The sequence below is a fragment of the Carcharodon carcharias genome, chromosome 11 (assembly GCF_017639515.1).
Source record: "Carcharodon carcharias isolate sCarCar2 chromosome 11, sCarCar2.pri, whole genome shotgun sequence".
NCBI classification, from domain to species: Eukaryota; Metazoa; Chordata; class Chondrichthyes; order Lamniformes; family Lamnidae; genus Carcharodon; species Carcharodon carcharias.
This window is the reverse complement of record NC_054477.1, coordinates 104,776,669-104,794,455: the sequence shown is the minus strand read 5'-3', so window position 1 is coordinate 104,794,455 and position 17,787 is coordinate 104,776,669. Positions and strand designations below refer to the sequence as shown.

General features: G+C 42.2%; 1 protein-coding gene across 2 annotated transcripts in view; it reads left to right on the top strand.

The window, feature by feature from the left end:
- Positions 1-17,122, top strand: part of pcdh17 (protocadherin 17) — a 256,202-nt gene extending 239,080 nt beyond the window's left edge. The window contains exon 4 of one of the 2 annotated variants that reach the window (XM_041199813.1): positions 14,343-17,122. In XM_041199813.1, coding sequence (XP_041055747.1) covers positions 14,343-15,034 — 692 coding nt within the window. In that variant the 3' untranslated portion in view covers positions 15,035-17,122. Of the gene's footprint in view, positions 1-6,887; positions 6,948-14,342 lie in introns of those variants that run through there. The other variant, XM_041199814.1, reaches the window with a different exon arrangement.
- Positions 17,123-17,787: the final 665 nt, after the last annotated feature.

Here is a 17,787-nt window from a genome sequence, read left to right as displayed (position 1 = left end):
AAAACAATACTTTTGAAGTTTAGTAACTTGTAATGGAGGAAATGCCACAGCCAATTTGTACACAGCAAGGTTCCACAAACAGCACTGGGATAATGACCAGATAATCTGTTTTTTAGTAAGGAATAAATATTGGCCAGAATCCCACTGCCTTTCTTCACAATAACGCCAGTAGGATCTTTTACACCCACCCTCGAGGTTTTATGTCTTATTTGAAAGAAGGCACATCTAATAATGCAGCACCAATTCAGTACTGCACAGTCAGCCTAGATTTGGTGCTCAAGTCTCTGAAGTGGAATCTGAACCCACAATGCTCTAACTCAGAAATGAGAATGTTACCACTGAGCCAAGGTTGATACTGGACCCTATTGTACTGCAACAGCAACCCATGGAACAAAGTAAAGGCCCACATCTGGCACATAGATCACATGAAATCGGTCCACGTAACACGTAGGATGATCCAAACTGATGCTTATGAGCAGAATTTTGACCTCGTCAGGTGGGTGCGGTGGACAGGCTCGGGAGTGGCCGCGCAACGAATGGTCACCTGTGATTGGGCGCCGACTGTGACTTCACGTTGACTGACCAATTAACGGCCAGCCAGCATGAAACGTGTGCTAATGACCTCAGCATTGCCGGGCTAGTGGAGGAGGAGGGCAAGCGCAGAAGTCAGCGCATGTGCGGGGGTGCGCTCAGTGAAAGCTCCCTGAAGGCACAGATCTGCCTCAGGAGGCTGAAGATTTTTCGCATTAAAAATAGAGTTTTCAAATAAAAGGAAAACATGACCTCTCATGTGACTCTAACACATGGGCAGGGACATGTTGAAGATGAGCCCTAAAAATTTTTATTTTAGCTTTAATATCGGAAACCTCATCCTGCCCGTGGATGAGGTTTCCTGAAAAATCCAAAGATTCTATTTAATTAATTAATTAAAGGGCTTAGCCGCCTTCTTAATTGTCGGCGAGCACACTGCCGACTCCCGCTTGTGCCCGCCAACTGAAATATGCGAGGTTTTGGGACCCTCACCCGATGTTATTGTACCCTATTTCACGCTCATGCACATCCCCCGCATGCCGAGCTGAAAATCCTGGCCTATGTGTTTAAATTCTCTGGGTACTATGAAGGAAGAAAATAAAAGAAATGGGTGGCAGGAAAGTTTCATTTCAAAATCGCTTATAATGCAGCTACCAAGAAGTAATATATGTAAGTCCCCATCACTTGCACCATCAACATTTCCAAGGCCACCTTCTATATAAGCAAAAGGCACAGGCCATTTGCATTTTAAAAAATTAATTCACGGGATATATGCGTTGCTGGTAAGGTTAGCATTTATTGCCCACCCCTAATTGCTTTTGAGGGTGTGGCAGTGAGATACAACTGAGTGGCTCGCAAAGCCATCTCAGAGGGCATTTAAGAGTTAGCCACACTGCTGTGGAGCTGGATCACACATGGAGTAGGCCAAACCAGGTAAGGACAGCAGATTTCCTTCCCCACAGGACATTATCAGCAATTTTATGACAATCCAGTAGTTTTGTAGTCACCATTGCTGACACTGACTTTTTAATTCCAGATTTTATTTAATTAATTGCATTTAAATTCTCCAGCTATTGACAGTTAGACTTGCTATTTTGAGTTTGGTCATTTTTTTCATTTCTCCTTCGGGCGTTCTCCTTTAGCCGTCCTTATCGATTGGATGGTGATCTTTGCCTATCCCTCACAGAGTTCGGTCAGGGACCCTGCGAGCTTGCAGCGTCAGCCCTAACATGGGTGCCATTTCCATTCATATCAACCATCATTTAGATTTCATTTGACAGCCAGATGCCCTTCTTGCCGCTAACCCTCCCCGTTTATCGAGGAAACGTGATGAGGTGAGTAATGGAGATGGGACTGCCAGGAAGATGGAGAGGAGGAAGGCCTAAAACCAGATGGAACGATGTGGTTTTGAGAGACTGAAATACCATGGGACTGGAAGAGGAATGGGTGACTGGCAGGAGGAGTTGAAGGGTGATCAACCAGCATTGTGCTGACTCCAAGTAAAATGGGAGAAACCGAAAGAAGAAATTCTCCAGTTGCCATGGTGGGATTAGAACACATATTTCTGGATCATTGGTTCAGACTTCTGGATTACGGGTCCAATCCAGTCTATAGTCCAGTACCATTACCACTATGCTACTGTTCCAGAAGTATCAATTTCAAAGCCACCATTAAAAACATATTGAACCCAGGTTATTTTAGACAGTTCAATCATCTGTTCACACATCGTTGCAGTAAGATTACGGTAGTATCTATCTTATTATTTGTACATACATGCATGTTTTTTCTGCAATTTGGATCATCCACCACCTTAATCATTCACTTCCTCCACCACCAACATACAGTGGCAGCAGTGTGTACCATCTACAAGATGCACTGCAGCAAATCACTAAGGTTCCTTGAACAGTATCTTCTAAACCTGCGACCTACCCCACCCAGAAGAAAAAGAACAGCAGGCACATGGGAGCACTTCCACCTGCAAGTTTCCCTCCTAGTCACACGCCATCTTGACTTGACTTGGAATTACGGAACTATTCTATTCTGTTCACATCCTATGAATGAAAAAATATATGTAACTCTTTTTACATTTTGGTTACACCACAAAGGAACAAATTGCACTGAGATCAGCACACCTGCTATAATGTGTTGCCATTGCACGCAATAATTTCAGAGAGTATACAGACAAAGGGTTGGCTGTACATTACAGTGTATTGACACACAACAAAACCAGAAAGCATAAAATGGAACATTGCTCCTAGTTTGCAATCAACAAGTGAGAAAAAAAGAAGAATGTAATTCTGAGGTGCATGTTGTGAACATAATTGTCTTTCAATTTTTCTTTGAGCTATTTATTTTTTCTTAACTGTTACAAAATAATCCTATTATTCTCTATTTTCTAAGTGAAGCAGTGATATCAGGCAATTGGGAACCCTTTGGAAAGTCCATGTATCTTGCTGTTGGAACCCATCTACTTTCTGCATGGTTATATCACTATAGCTTCTTTGTTATGCTATTCACTGAGGGAATGGGAGACACAGGCCAGAATTTTCTGACCCCGTTGGCATCAGGCGTCATGGCAGGTGTGAGTGGACAATATAGCGAGAAGGCCAAAAATTGGTTTGACGCCGTCATGAAACCAGTTTCCGATCTTCCACTCCACCCGTCAATGGCGGCCGCCTTTCCTGCCGCCAGATGTCAATGATGTAATTTCAATACATTTGCATCTCATCATCTTGCCTGCTCACCAGAATCATTCCCCCGTGTCAAATTTACCACCCACGTTGGCAGGAAAACACGCCAGCCCGGAACACGCCTAATAAGTGTGACATCGCGGACCACCGAGGTGTAGAAGATGCTGGAGCCCTACAGCTACTGGACCCTGGAGGAACACGTGCATCGCATGCTGGGTGGATCCTCATGGTCATGGCTCTGCCACAAAGCAGCTCACGGAAGGTGGGACGTCTCAATCAATATCTGGGGTCTGCTTCACCGTCTTGGCCATGGGCTGCTAGGGATGATCTTCGAGGCGGGGGAGTGGAAGGTGTACCTGGGGAGGTGAAGTTGGGAGGGGGGAAACAAAGGAGTGGTTGGGGGGGGGTGAGGTTGGGAGGGAGGAAACAAAGGTGTCTGGGGAGGGTGAGGTTCAGAGTGGAGAAGGGTATACGGTGGGAGGAGGATGTGACAGGGGAGAATGTGGCAACTGGGGAGGTAGGTGTAAAGGGAGGAGGAAGTTGTAAGGGAAGGAGTTCAGAGTGGGGAGGGAATAAGAGTGGAGGTGGGAGTGGGGGGAGTTTGTCCAAGTGAACGTGCAAAGAGTCAATGTCTGTGGAATCAATGACTGCCTCCTGGGGAGCGAACTGAGGGTGAGCACTATAGGAGGGAATGGTGAAAATGACTGAGGGCAGAGTGTGCTGGAAGGGTGGGAAGGTGAGGGTGTGACGTAGCGGTAGAAGGGATGGATCAGAGAACACGCAGGCACACTCCTCTGACTCGCGTGCCACTCTGTTGAGGGCTTCCAAAAGATCTGTGTGATGTTTCCCCGCCTTCTGTTGACTCGCCATGATGAATTGGAAGGCTGAATCCAGAGACTCGTCATCTGACTCGGACCTCACAGATGCCTCTTCCCCATCAGTCCTCCAAGTGCTGGGGATCTCACGCAAACCTGCCTCCTGCTGCAGACATGTGATCGTGCAGCAACCACCAGATTGTGAAGCTGAGCCTGCTCTATATCTAGGTTTCACCGAGGTGAGGTGCGTGTCTCTGAGCTGGTGGGGGGTGTAGGTAAATGCTGTGATGGGTCTTCCAGGCTGCTAATTTCCAGCTCTTCAATGGACAGAGTGTCTCTTGGCTGTACGTGAGGACCTGATGCAGCTGAGGGACTGGCTGGCTGAGGGTGTCGGTCGCTTGGCAGAGCTCCCTGTGAACCAGAGATAATTAGTGCATAGCAGCAGAGTCAAAAGCAGGAGAGAGAGCACTCACAGTTGCATAGAGAGCAGGACGATGTGGTGCAGGATCCTCACGTGGGTGTTCACCGCCGACCTCACAGTCACCTCAGGTGCAGCCCATGTCCTCACCAGTCAGCACGATGGCACGCTCCTCAAAGTGAATAAGGGGTCTAATGTGGGCAACTCTACCCCCGGTCTGGGATCTCTCCCTGCTGTTGTGAGCCAGCTTCTCCTGCATGAAAACAGTTGGAGAGAGTATGAGCAGGATACATGGCACTGGTTGGAATGTTTGGTGAGCAGAGCCATAGACGGGATGAGGATGTGAGCTCCAGAGGATATGAGCCTGATGGAGATGTGAGGGTGTGTGTGATAGTTAGTGGTGATGTCGCTTGAGGTGTGAGACCCCTGTGGATGTGTGATGGGTTTGTGAATGTGTGAATTGAGAGTGATGAGAAGAGTGACTTACCCTTATGGAACGCATGGGATCATTCATCCTGTTGTGGCACTGGGTGGCTGTCCTCTTTTGCAGGGCGTTGGTGCTGACCACTGCTGCCACCGCCTCCCATGCTGGATTGGTGATCTTGCTTGGCCTCCATTGTGTCCAGTAGGTGCTTGAGGGAGACGTCGCTAAATTTGGGGTCTGCATGATTCCTCCCTTTGGCAGCCATCAGTTCCTGGTAGCTTCCTATCCCTTGAAGAGTGCTAGCTCTGTGCAGGGGTGGCCTTTAAATATGGCACCTGGTTTACTGAAGGCCTGAGGTGACAGCAGGGCTTGCGAATTAGAGGCTGCGCTGCCAGCGACCCAGCCTGTTTCCCGGGAATGCATAATTCATGAGACGGACCATGCCAGAAATGAGACGGTGTGGCACAAAAAGCTGCCATTGCAGCTGGCAGGTTAACTGTCCTTTTTCTCACCCACTACTGCACTTAGTGCAAATCTGGGACAATTCCACCCACAGTGTACAAGTTCTTTAATATGATTTTCAAAATAAATTAAAAAATAACAGGGGAGACATCAGGGTTTAACTTTTTATCCATAAGAGTTGCTTTCCTTTTTTGAAACATTGAAATTATTAGATTAAGGGGTAAATTTCATAAATTCTCACTCCCATCTTGCTGCATTGCACACCTATATTGGGATGTAAATACTGAGCTCAATGGTGCTGTGGGATTTTCTGTCATCCCCACTGGATGTGCAACATCATAAAATCTAACTTGAAATTCTTTCCTTACTTTTTGGGTGATAGCGGAGCCACAGATTAATAAGAGGCAGAGATTTCTAAAGTGTTAATGAGGGAGGCAGTGAACCTAGTGACTTGAACCAAGATGATGAGACTCGTTTATCACTCATGGATAATAGGCATCTGTGCTTGAACAGATGCCTTTCATTACGTACCAGAGATACTTACGTTGTTAAACGGGGAAGTTAAATGAAACCATGTCAAGGGTCTGTGAGTAAAGGAACTCAGTTGCTTAAATGAAGGAGCCTGCAAGACCAATTGTACAGCCTAGTTATCAGGCGAGAGCAGTGAATAAATTGTTTGAAAATTTTTCGACATCCTGCTGTAAATTTCTATCTAATCGCATATTGTGTCCTTTCTTTAAATGTGGTTTTCTTCCCTTTCATTCTCTAACCCTGCATCTGCTGCTGTTCCCTGGCTGATTAGTGTGTAGGAGACCTCTGCACTTTCTAACTAAATATTTCCAAATTCATGTCACAAACAACCTGGCATAAATCACTCACAGATTTTTACTTTCCTTCCAGTGGCGAAGCATCTGGCCTTTGCTCAGCATCACCACTTGGCAAATTAAATAAGACTTTCAAACAAATCTATGGTGAACAGAAGTGCACAGAAGAGGCTGCATCAGATCACAGCACTGTAGCAAAAGCCCTGCTGCCATTGTTATTATTTTGATATGTTAATACAAATTAATGTTAATATTTATGAAAAGAAAGAAAACTTGTATTTATATGGCTCCTTTCATGACCTCAGGAGAGCCCAAAGCACTTTACAGCCAATGAACTACTTTTGAAGTGTATTATCTATTGTAATGTAAGAAACGCAGTAGCCAATTTGCACACATCAAAGTCCCACATCAGTAATGCTATGAGGACCTGATAATCTATTTTAGTAACATTGGTTGAGTGATATATGTTGTATGGACAATGGGAAGATGTCTCTGTTCTTTGAGTAGTGCAGTTGTTTCTTTTCAACACTTCATTTTAACAGTCCATTCCAAAGAATGTATCTGTGCCAGTGCAGCAATACCTTTGCACTGCAGTAAAATGTCATTATGGGTTTTGTGTTCAAGTCTCTTGAGTTGGCTCAAAATCAGCCAATAGATTTGTCTGAGAGAGGCCACCACCAAGCCATAAATATGTTCATAACTTGATGTACTCTGTTCTTTTAGGATGTCCCTAACGATTTATCTGTCAGACCAAGCAGTTGATCATCGAACCAAATGGGCCAAAACTTCCAAGCTCCAGGGCGTCATATTGAGGGGATATCCCAAAGATGCCTGGGGAACCCCCTGGAAGTTCACAGGTAAAGTTTGCATGACAATTGCTCGGATGTGCAAACTTCCACTGGGCAATTGCCCTGCACTGGGAACCATCCAAAAATGGGATTTAAATCGGAAACTTCAGATGGTCCTGACTGGGTTACATCAAGAGTTACCCAGAAAAAGTTAGAACAATTAAAAGCACTTCTAGCTAAGTTTGGGTCTAACTATTGTGCAGACCCAAAGCGTTTCCCCCCACGCACAGGACTGCCCTCACACCCCTGAAACCTCCGGGGACCCTCCCCATTCACCCAACTACTCCCCCGACCCCCACAGGGCTCCCCCACCCACCCACCCCAACCCCCTCCCCACCGAGGCCCAACCTGAACCGCACCCCCCCCTCCACAACTGATGCCCAACCTGACCCCTTTCAAGACCCGACCCTGCCTCACCTCCGAGGCCTGACCCAATTCCCAACCAAAGACCCCTCCCACCCCCAAAATCCCTCCTCCCCCCTAATCCAACCCACTTACCTTATATATTTAGCTTCTCCCTGGCCTGTCAAGGACTTTTAAACTTAGCTGACCTTTAACTTACCTGGCTCACGGCAGCTAGTGCAGTAAAAAAGGTATGGTGTCTTTTCATCTGACAGAGCTGTCCTTGACACTAGGCCCCAGGAACGAACTGCACTTCCCGGATCTCACCCAGCCTGAGTCCGAAGGTCGGGTGAGATAAGATGAAAAGAAATTTGAGGTAAAAAACTAGGAGCCAAGTGGCAATCGACTCTGACTGCCACTCCAATGGAATTCAGATCCAATATCTCCTATGGCTAAGTGATATTGATATTGATGGCTAACCTTCTTGTAAAGTGCTTTGGAACTTTTTGCTACATTAAAAACACGATATAAGTACAAGTTGCTGTTGAACCAATTGAGAAATTGCCAAATCAGCTCATCCCTGATTTAATACATACTCCTCTGTAAGTCTGAGAATGCGGTCATGCTGGAATCGACCCTTTGCTTCTTTCATTCAATCTTATGCTCCATTCCCTGCAGATGGGTGTTTGGAAAGGTCAGCTATTAGTAATCCACATCTCAGCCCATCTCAGGGCCAGAAAATATGGTGGCCTCTGCTTCTGGCAGCAGTGACTGTGTTTGTTCTGCCAGCAAAGCCACCAGATCCTCTCAGTGGTTCTCAGCATCCTGAAGAATAGTGCTGCCCAATTCACTTCACAACACTGCAGGCTATGTCAAAGCTTACATAAAGCAATAGAAAGAAAGTGTTTTACCAGAGATAGTGAAGATAGGAAATCTTAGGATATTTATGATGATGCTACACGTACTGACTAGAGGAAGGCTTCTCCACTGCTATTTAACCTATAATTAAAACAGATTGTCTGGTCATTGATCCCCTTACTGTTTTTGGAACTTTGCTGTGTGCAAAATGGCTGCTGCATTTCCATACATTACAGCAGTAACTACACTTCAGAAGTACTGCATTGATTGTAAAGCACTTTAGCATGTCCTGATATGATGAAAGGTGCTACATAAATACAAATTAATTCTTATTAAAATGATAGGTCATAAAAACATCAAGGTATAATGACACATTTGCCCCCAACAGTTCCAAGGCTATGCTTAGAGTGTCAGCTGTCGTTCAGTTGGTTGCACTCTTGCCACTAAGTTGGAAGATTCTAGGTTCAAGTCCTATCCTAGGACTATAGCACAAAATCAAGACTGACACTCAGGAAGTGTGTTAAACCAAGGCCCATCTGCTTTTTTGGGTGGATATAAAAGACTACATGACACTATTTTGAAGAAGAGCTGGGGAATTGTCCTGGCCAATGTTTATCCTTCAATCAAGATCACAGAAACACATCCGGTCATTATCACATTTCTGTTTGTGAGAGTTTTCTGCATGCCAATTGGCTGTTGCATTTCCTCTTTTGAAATATAACTAATTCATTGGCTGTAAAACACTTGGAGATGTCTAGTGGTCATGCAAAGCATTATATAAATGAAATTTTTTTTTGCAAAGTCCTTGCATGTGCTTACAGTTAAAATGAAAAACATTACCCATGCCATAAATCGTACTGCTATAATGATCATTATGAGAAAATCCTGGTATCTATTATTATTCATTAGCAAGCATCAAATTACTAAGCCATGCAAAGCAGTGAGCTTACAAAGTTAAGGGAATATAATACTGCGGATGCTGGAAATCTGAAATAAAAACAGAAAATGCTGGAAGAACCCAGCAGGTCTGGCAGCATCTGTGGAGAGCGAAACAGTTAACATTTCAAGTCTGTATGATTCTTCTTCAGTTCTGAAGATTTTGAGGAAACATTTCTTCAGAATAAGGTTACAACCAAAGTGATTTTATTCTACTGTTACGAAACGGTGAGGAGGGCTGGGATGGCTTCCCTCTTTTTCCACTTCTCCTTTGCAGCAAGGTTTTTTTTTATAAAGGATGTGCTTGCTAATTCAATGAGTGTTTGACTGTTTATTTGCCATAACTATAAAAGACACAAACAAGTGGGTGTCCTTGAGTTTTTAAAAAGAAAAGAGGATAGTCTTTAATGTATTTAACCTGGTCTAAGTGAAATAGTAAAAATGCTCCAACAGGGACACACACACAAAAATAGATTACAGAGTGGGAAGTCAGATTAAACAATCGAAAGTCCAGTAAAGTTAAAGGGAATATGGCTCTTGAAGATTGGTTACTTGCTGGATTTAGTTAGAGTTGAAGTTAAAATCTGACCATTTGATTCTGCAGTGGGTAAATTCATAGTGATTTCATGTGTATTACCTTCCCTTTTCCCTTTACCTGGTGAATGGATTTTCCCCCAACCTGTCCCATGTCCTCTGGGACAACATTGCCTGCAGGTGGCTGTCCAGCTGCACTGCCCTGTGGCACTAGGTAAGGCGTCCCTCTCATTTTTCATTGGCCTGTTTGGGAACCTTCCTGATCCCTATTTAAATCTTGGAGAAAGGTCTCTACTAACCATACTTCTGCTGCATCCCCTTCATTCTCTGCCGCTTCTGTTCCACCCCTTTTGCTTTCCTGTGGCTCTATTTTGGCCTTTTTAAATTCTATGGGCTCTACCCTATCCTCTTTAAACTCTGTTGGCTTTCCTTTAGTTTCCTTAGTCTTGACTAGCACTATCACATTCTGAGGGATCTTCAGGACTCCCTCAGCCACCTGAGCTTGTGCAGAATTTTGCTTGTCCCCTTTAGCTTTCTCAGCCTCAGTGGACTGCCCTGGACTCATTGGGGATAATACCTCCCAACCTGCCAAGTCATTATCAAATAAAAGCCCTACCTCCTGCATGGGAAAGCTTGAGGTCATCCCCACCGTTATTAGCCCTGTAACCAGCTCACTCTGCAGATATATCTTTATTAAAGGAACCTCTACACATCCTTCAGTAAGTCTTGTAACTCTAACTTGCATGCTTTGATTTTGGACGGAAAATCTCCCTCTCCTGCCATGGACAAAGTTTGTAAACAACCATTTCTCTGAGAATGCTGATCTCCTTTTCTGGCTTTTTAGGCAAACTAGGGGTCATCTACCCTTTAAACACCCTGGTAGATATTCTGGCTCTCTGCCACATTGGAAAGTAAGTCTTTTATGACCTTCATGGCTGTGGAAACTGCCTTGACTGCAGCTCCCCCTGTTGGCCTTTTGGCATGCCAACGATTCTCCATCAGATGTTCCACAATAAAAACACACTAGGCGGGCCCCTACCATTTGCCATCTTGGTTCCCTCTTCTAAATATTGGGGACTGAATCTGCTTTTCCTTCACTATACCCCTTTTTCCTCTAGCCCATTTTGGCTTCCTTGAAATCCCTCTTATTTCTCCCTAGCTGTAAGAACTACCAGATCCCAGTTTACTTTGAGTTAAGAATCTGTGTGCCAATTCATAGTCATCTGCTATGAAGGCTGCCCAGCTAGCTTTGAAGACTCTTTCTTCCTCTATGTGGGTCTTTATGGAAATGGGAAGTAAGTTTTTGAACACCTCCAGGAGAGGTTCTCCTGAGCAGGATCTATTTTAAGCACCCAAATCCATCGGTCAAAAGTGAGCTGTTCAACCCTTTCAAATTCAATGTTTGGATTGTTTTCGGAAAGTTTTGTATTTTGGGTGGTACACCTCCGGTACCAGCTTGTATGCATTCAGGATAGCATTTTTGGTCATTCCATAGCCTGACAAACTCTCACTAGCCAAAAGGGAATAAAACTCATGTGCTTTTCCAGTCAATCTGATTTGCAGTAGAAGGGTACATTTCTCCACTGGCCACTTTAGCTTCTTCACAAGCTTTTCAAAAGAGATGAAAAATGCTTCCACATCACCCTCACCGGCCTTTAGTATCAGTTGTGAGTACTTGAAGAGCTCAAAACTCAGTCTTGAGCTGGGGTCAGTTATCTCACTAGTGGTGTCCTTACTGTACCAGTGGACTTTTCCCTACTCAAGCTGCCTAGATTCCTTTTCTTTCTTTTCCCTCTGGAAAGTTCATTCTTTCTCCTTTTCCTGGAATTATCTCCTCCTCCTTCTGTACCTGCCCATCTCTTTGCCCACTTTTTGCTTGGAATTCCAGCTTTAATCTCCACTGCTCCACTGGGATCTGAACCATCAAATTTCTGTTGCAATCAGGTAAGGAAAGGAAGAATGGATTCTCTCTTTTCCCCCTCATTGTTTCACCACAGTGGTGTTCTTTTTAAAGGATGTGCTTGCCATTTCAATGATTGCTTAATTTGACTATAAAAGAAATGAACCGGCAGGCTTCCTTGAGTATTTTGTAGGTTAAGTACAATACTATTTTCTATGTCATGCCCAGTAAGGATATCATATTCCTAACTTTCTAGATATGGACTTTACTCAATGTGGAATTTTTGAAATTAACTTTAGAAAATGGTCAAAACGCTGTCCAAGATGGCCACCAAGGGTCAGGTGACCTTTTGTGATTTCTGACAGAAAGGATTAACTCATGTTTGAACATGTTCCCGGAAAGTTCTTAAAATGTAAATGACCATGGGTAGAATGCCCTCCCATAAATACAAAACCACTTGTGAATTTACATCTCCTATTAATTGGGTATTTACCCAAAACCCAAGTCTAGACTTCATGCCTTCAAGTTCAAAGCTTAACAAAGGGTTACACAGAAACTAGTTCATCCTAAGTAGGTGCAAATAACCTTTCCATTTCCCCATTGTAGTAATGGTTTCTGACTTCCAAATCATTCTTGGTGGACAACAAAAGTACTGACCATGTGATCAAAACCATCTTCCGATAACAAAACTTTTATTCCAAGAACCAGAGAGAAATCAGTCCAGAAACCATCAGAACAAGAGGGACCATTCCTCCAACCAGAAAAACAGAACCCTGCCTAACAACCAGCCAACCTGGACAGTGCAAGGGGGACTAATTAATTTTCACCTGCAAAGATTCACCCCTACAGAAACTTGGCCATAACCTCTTCTGCAAACCCAGAGACTACCAGCTTGCATTCATTTCCAAACACCCACGATAGAGAACTCATCCAGGCCTTCACAAATACACCTTGAAGGACTCATTCTGAATGTGATTTTGCTTCTTGTGTTCTGTTATTCGTCTCGCTGCATGCTTCATTATCTAGAATCCATCTTTACTTGTGTGTGTTTGCCTCTGTGCATGAGGGAGTGAGCATTTTTGTTGTATTTACATCCTAGGGTGTTGTGTGAATAAATATATTTTCTTCTGATTTAAACTTTTCCTTCTGATTTAAACTTACCCAAAAGTCTGTTTCATGTCCATTACTGAAAGTCACAACACTGAAAAGGTAAAACGCTCTCCCTAAACACACAAGCACTCCCTCTAAATACACACCTTATTGCAGTCACCCGAGAAGTGAGGAGAATGGGGAAAAGGTATCCTGTCATCTCTCTCTCCATCCATAACACCCAGTCTAAGAACAATATTAAAAAATGCCCCAAATTTCACATACAAAAACACACTCAAGGTTCACGCACACAAAAATAGATTACAGAGTGAGAGGTCAGATTAAGCAATCTGAAGTCCAGTAAAGTTAAAAGGTTTATCTTCGTGAATGTTGACAACTTGCCTCAATGACCCTTCTGGGTTCATGTCGAGGCAGTTTAAAGATGTAGATAGGTGATTTATCCATTCTTCTGAAGATAGGTACAGGTTGCATTCTTCTTAAAATATCTGCCTGTGGCGCATGGAGGGTTAAAAAACAGCAAACAGGTTTTGAACTTTGCAAGTTTTATGGCAAGAAAGAGAAAGATACTTGTGTCTTGCCACTTGAGTATCTTTTCTGCTTCAGCTGGTCTGCAGCGAAAACAGGTGCTTAAGCACACAAAGAGTTAGCTGGTATGTCACATGACCGCTCCCCAACTGCCCAGTGACACAAATATGGTCATTGTTAGTGGATTCCAGTTGCTTGACTTATATGATTAGATTACTTTTTGGCACCTTCCTTTCATAACCAAAGTCACATGGTGAAGTGATTAGATCTAATGGTTTGTCTCAACCAAAGTACCCAGGTGATTTCTTAATGCTTTGCTAATGGGGAATTGTTCCTGGTGAGTTTTTGTAGGCAGGCTGTCTCCATTTCAAAGGTTTTGGCATGTGGAGAGTACAGTGATGCAAATATGCAGCCATTTTTGACAGTAGTTTCAGGTCCTTGGAATGTGGCTTTAGCCTTTTAAAAATTCAATTCGTGGTTTACAGCCAGTAAATTCATAAAGTCTTTTTTTAATAAAGTGTGGCTTCATAACACTAATATAAGTAAATAAAATGAAAATGTGGTCTCCAGTGCATTTCAGAGCTTGTTATATCTCAGCATTTTTTGTCACAGAAAGAATATTATAAAGTAATTTTAAGCTGGGAGCTATTCTCATATATATTCACTCACTTTGAGGATAGTTTTAATGTGTTTTAATAGTTGTATTTATAATATGGCATTTAAATTGACCTTTACTCAGCCAAAATACATATTGAGCATGAGGTATATGTTGAGTGTAGATGCTGCATGTAACTATTAAGGAAAATGTCACCTTTTGTTATTTAATATCATTTACATTTGAGCTATTTTAGCTTTTGAGACCTGACTGCTTGAGGTGACAGAAATGCCCCAACTTTCACACACAAACACGCTCAAGGTTCACACACACAAAAATAGATTACAGAGTGGGAAGTCAGATTAAGCAATCTGAAGTCCAGTAAAGTTAAAAGGTTTACCCTCTTGAATGTTGCTGCCAACTACTGATTTGGCTACCTAGGACAGTTGATTAAACTACTTTAATATGAGTGTTCCACTGACTAAAGCAGTTTTCTAAGGCATAATAGGTTTTGCTTGTTTTTTCTACAGAGAAGGAGGACTGTGTCAACTGTACAGATGAATGCCGTGTCTTGGGCCACTCAGATAAGTGTTGGATGCCTCAGTTCCCTGTTTCGAACCAAGCTGAATGTTCAGATTATCGCCGGAATCTTTTTGTACCAGCAGTAGAAGCCACAGTTGAATCAGAAACTCAAGAAAACACAACACCTGCTGGGAAAAAAACTTTCTGTACTTTTGGGAAGGACAAACGAGAGCACACCATTCTCGTTGCAAATGTAAAACCCTATTTAAAAGCTAAGCGCGCTCTAAGTCCTCTCTTGCAAGAGGTCTCATCAGCTGCAAGCAGTCCAGACAAGACTTCAGTTGCAGGCAGTAACAGCTCAAGTAAACGACCTCTGGTTGCATTTGAGGTGAAGCAGAAAATGGCTGACACATCAACAGAGTCAACCGCCCAATATTTAACATCTGATACCCACTACCCATCACCTGATAAACAACGTGACAGCCACTTCATTACACCTGAAGCAGTGGCAACGGTCTTTGCAGATGTACACTCCAGAGTTGGCCGGGAGTTCAATGATGTGGACACTGTCCTGGACCAGTACGAACCCTCTAGCCGGGAGCTAGGACGGGAAGATGTGGACGCTGAGCAGGTAGTTCGAGAAATCGACAAACTTTTACAAGATTGTCGAGGAAATGACCCTTCAACTGTGAGAAAGTGAACATTGTGTAATTAGTGACAGTTGACTACCTTTCTTCTAAAGGACAAATCACTCAAAAGTGTCAAAGCAGCATTTTTTTCAGATGGTGAAGCACCAATGGCAGAATACAAGGAAAGATGATGTTGGTTAGTGTCTGTGAGTTAGAATTCAAAGTGCCCATTTGTGCACTTTTCATTGTTTTTTTTCGTGTCAAAGGAAACAGAAAATACTTACGTTTTCACCAGAAAAGTTATGAAAAATGGCTATGTTTCATTCACTGAATTGAATTGACAATCTCAATATATGCCCTTCCTTGCAATGAAAAAGTGGAAAGTGCAGGTGTTGTCAAGCTAATCACCTCTGTATAAAAAAAAATACATTGTTTAACAGGAAACAATGAGGGGCAGAATTGATAAGAAGCAGGTATCAGCTTTCCAGTAAAACATTGCAAATCTTTAATTCAGAGTGTACAGTTATTGTCAGCTGATGTAGATGTCCTTATGAACTAGGTTTATCTGCAGTGAACATTGCATCATTGATTGTCACCTCATGGGATAGTTCATTCTGAATCATTAAGCAATGATGCACATCTAGATATTTTGTATAAACCCACTTTAAAATATTTCTGTAAAATGTGTTGTTTAAACAAAATACATTTGCCCCATGCTCTCAGACTGAATACAAAACAAGTACAAAATGGTTATTCTGGTTATTCTCTAAGCTGTACTACCAAAGAGTGACATTTTAGTGTCCAGTTGTTTAAATTCCTCCTCTACATTTTAGTCATCAAAATGTTGTCACCCTATTATTGTCCAATGGTAAAATATATTGTGTCCCAGATGAAGAAATACTGTTCCATATTTGTAGATGGACACTAAAATGACTCGTTAAGGGGAATACCTATTAAGTACTAGCAAAGCAAAACATATTGATGTGCAAATGTAAGAATCATGGAGTGTTTACACTGAATCTAGCTTTTTAATTGATTTATTGCAATATCAGTGCATATGAGCCAAACTTGTTAATTGTACTAAAAGCTATATTGTGTATTTTATTAAATTAATATATAGTTGTGTTGCAAAATATTTGGGCTTATATTGTATTTGGCAAATGTTGCCTTAGTAGCTGTCGAACTCTATGAGTTTAATTTCACTATTTTCCCCTTTTTCCCTTTGAAATGTGGGAAGCAGTGTACACAAGCAGATTCTGTTTAACAAGCCAGTAATGTATGCTTCAAAGTAACCCTTCAAGTATATCAACCATTCAAAGTATGGTGACTGAATTAGAAATGTGTATTTGTCAGTAATATCTTGGAATTGTCTCCATATTTTGAAACGTTTCTATATTGTTGAGTTTTTTATCGTGTGCGCTGCAGTTTATGTAGAATCGACCGAAGTCAGGTTAACTCAACTTGATAGCTAAAAAGGAGCAACACCCTGGCTTAATAATTGCTCACACAAGAGGTGATAACTAAGAAAAGCAACTTGAGTTGAAAATTCATCTGTGACACTATTTAGTCACATTACTGCCTCTTCATTATTTAGTCACGTTACTGTCCATTTTTGTGAAGTGTTTTCCATTAAGTCCATATCAGCTTAATAAAAACATAACCTCAAGATTTTAATTAACAACAAAATATAAAAAAGTAATGCTGAATAGCAATGAGGTCTTTGCACAGGCTCATTAAGCTGTACTTTCAGGCTATTTGTTTTCTAATTTGAGTAGAAGTCACCAAGGTCAACAGCTAGTCTTGATAGCCAGCATAATATACACCCACTCATTATTGCCTAATTACATTATTTTGGCATCAAGCACCATTAATCAGAGCAGTATTCAGGAGGGATTTTTGCTATCAAGGTTTGTTGACGTGAAATGTAATTGAATGAAGCCTGATTGAGGTCCTGACTTCCCCAGCTCCCCTTGGTCCTTGGGCCGGTGCTCTGCATTTATCAATCCCTGTCACCCCATAGGGCTCAGAGCTACACTGGGCAACTGGTGAGAACAGCATATGTTGTATGGAATAACTCAACTGCTATTGTTAAATGGCTGTGTTTTAATGTGATCTATCTGGAAAATGAGGACAAAGAATTAAAGCAATTACTAACATCAGTGATAAATGCTTTTGCATTCATTAAACCCACGGAAGTATTCTGAGCTGTCATCTCTCTGTGATTACTGATGTGCAGCTACAATGAGTAATGCAAGGTACTGTAACTGTCAAAACCAGTTATCTGGTTGCCAACAAATTGCATTCCTTGTTTAGTTGGTTAGACAAAAATATATTCTTACTACAAGAGTGTCTGTCTTAGCTGAAGAAAACTACTGACATTGATTAGATATTAAAACCTGCCATTGATGAAAACTAACAGCTTAAAATACCTTTTCCAAAAATATGAAATTTTACCCTGACTGATCCCATTGTGTATATTGCTGACAACTGATGTTACTTGGAGTCCTGCGTATGATGTAAATTGGTGAATAAACCCACACCTCACAAGAAATTAAGAATTTTGTAATGTCAGTCATACAATTGATTATATTACAGAACATGAGGATCAACAGTTTGCATTTGCTGATGGCAAAGCAGCATAAAAGTCCAATCAATAGAATTGAACAATTATTTTTCCAAGCTTTGAAAAGCAAAAAAATTAGTAAGTCATGATTTTGTAGCAGTGTTAATTCTGATTTACTGCCAGACTATAGTGTGACCTACTGAATACCTAATGGTGACCTAATAGTGTTTAAAAGATATAGGGCAGGATTTTTTGCTGAGC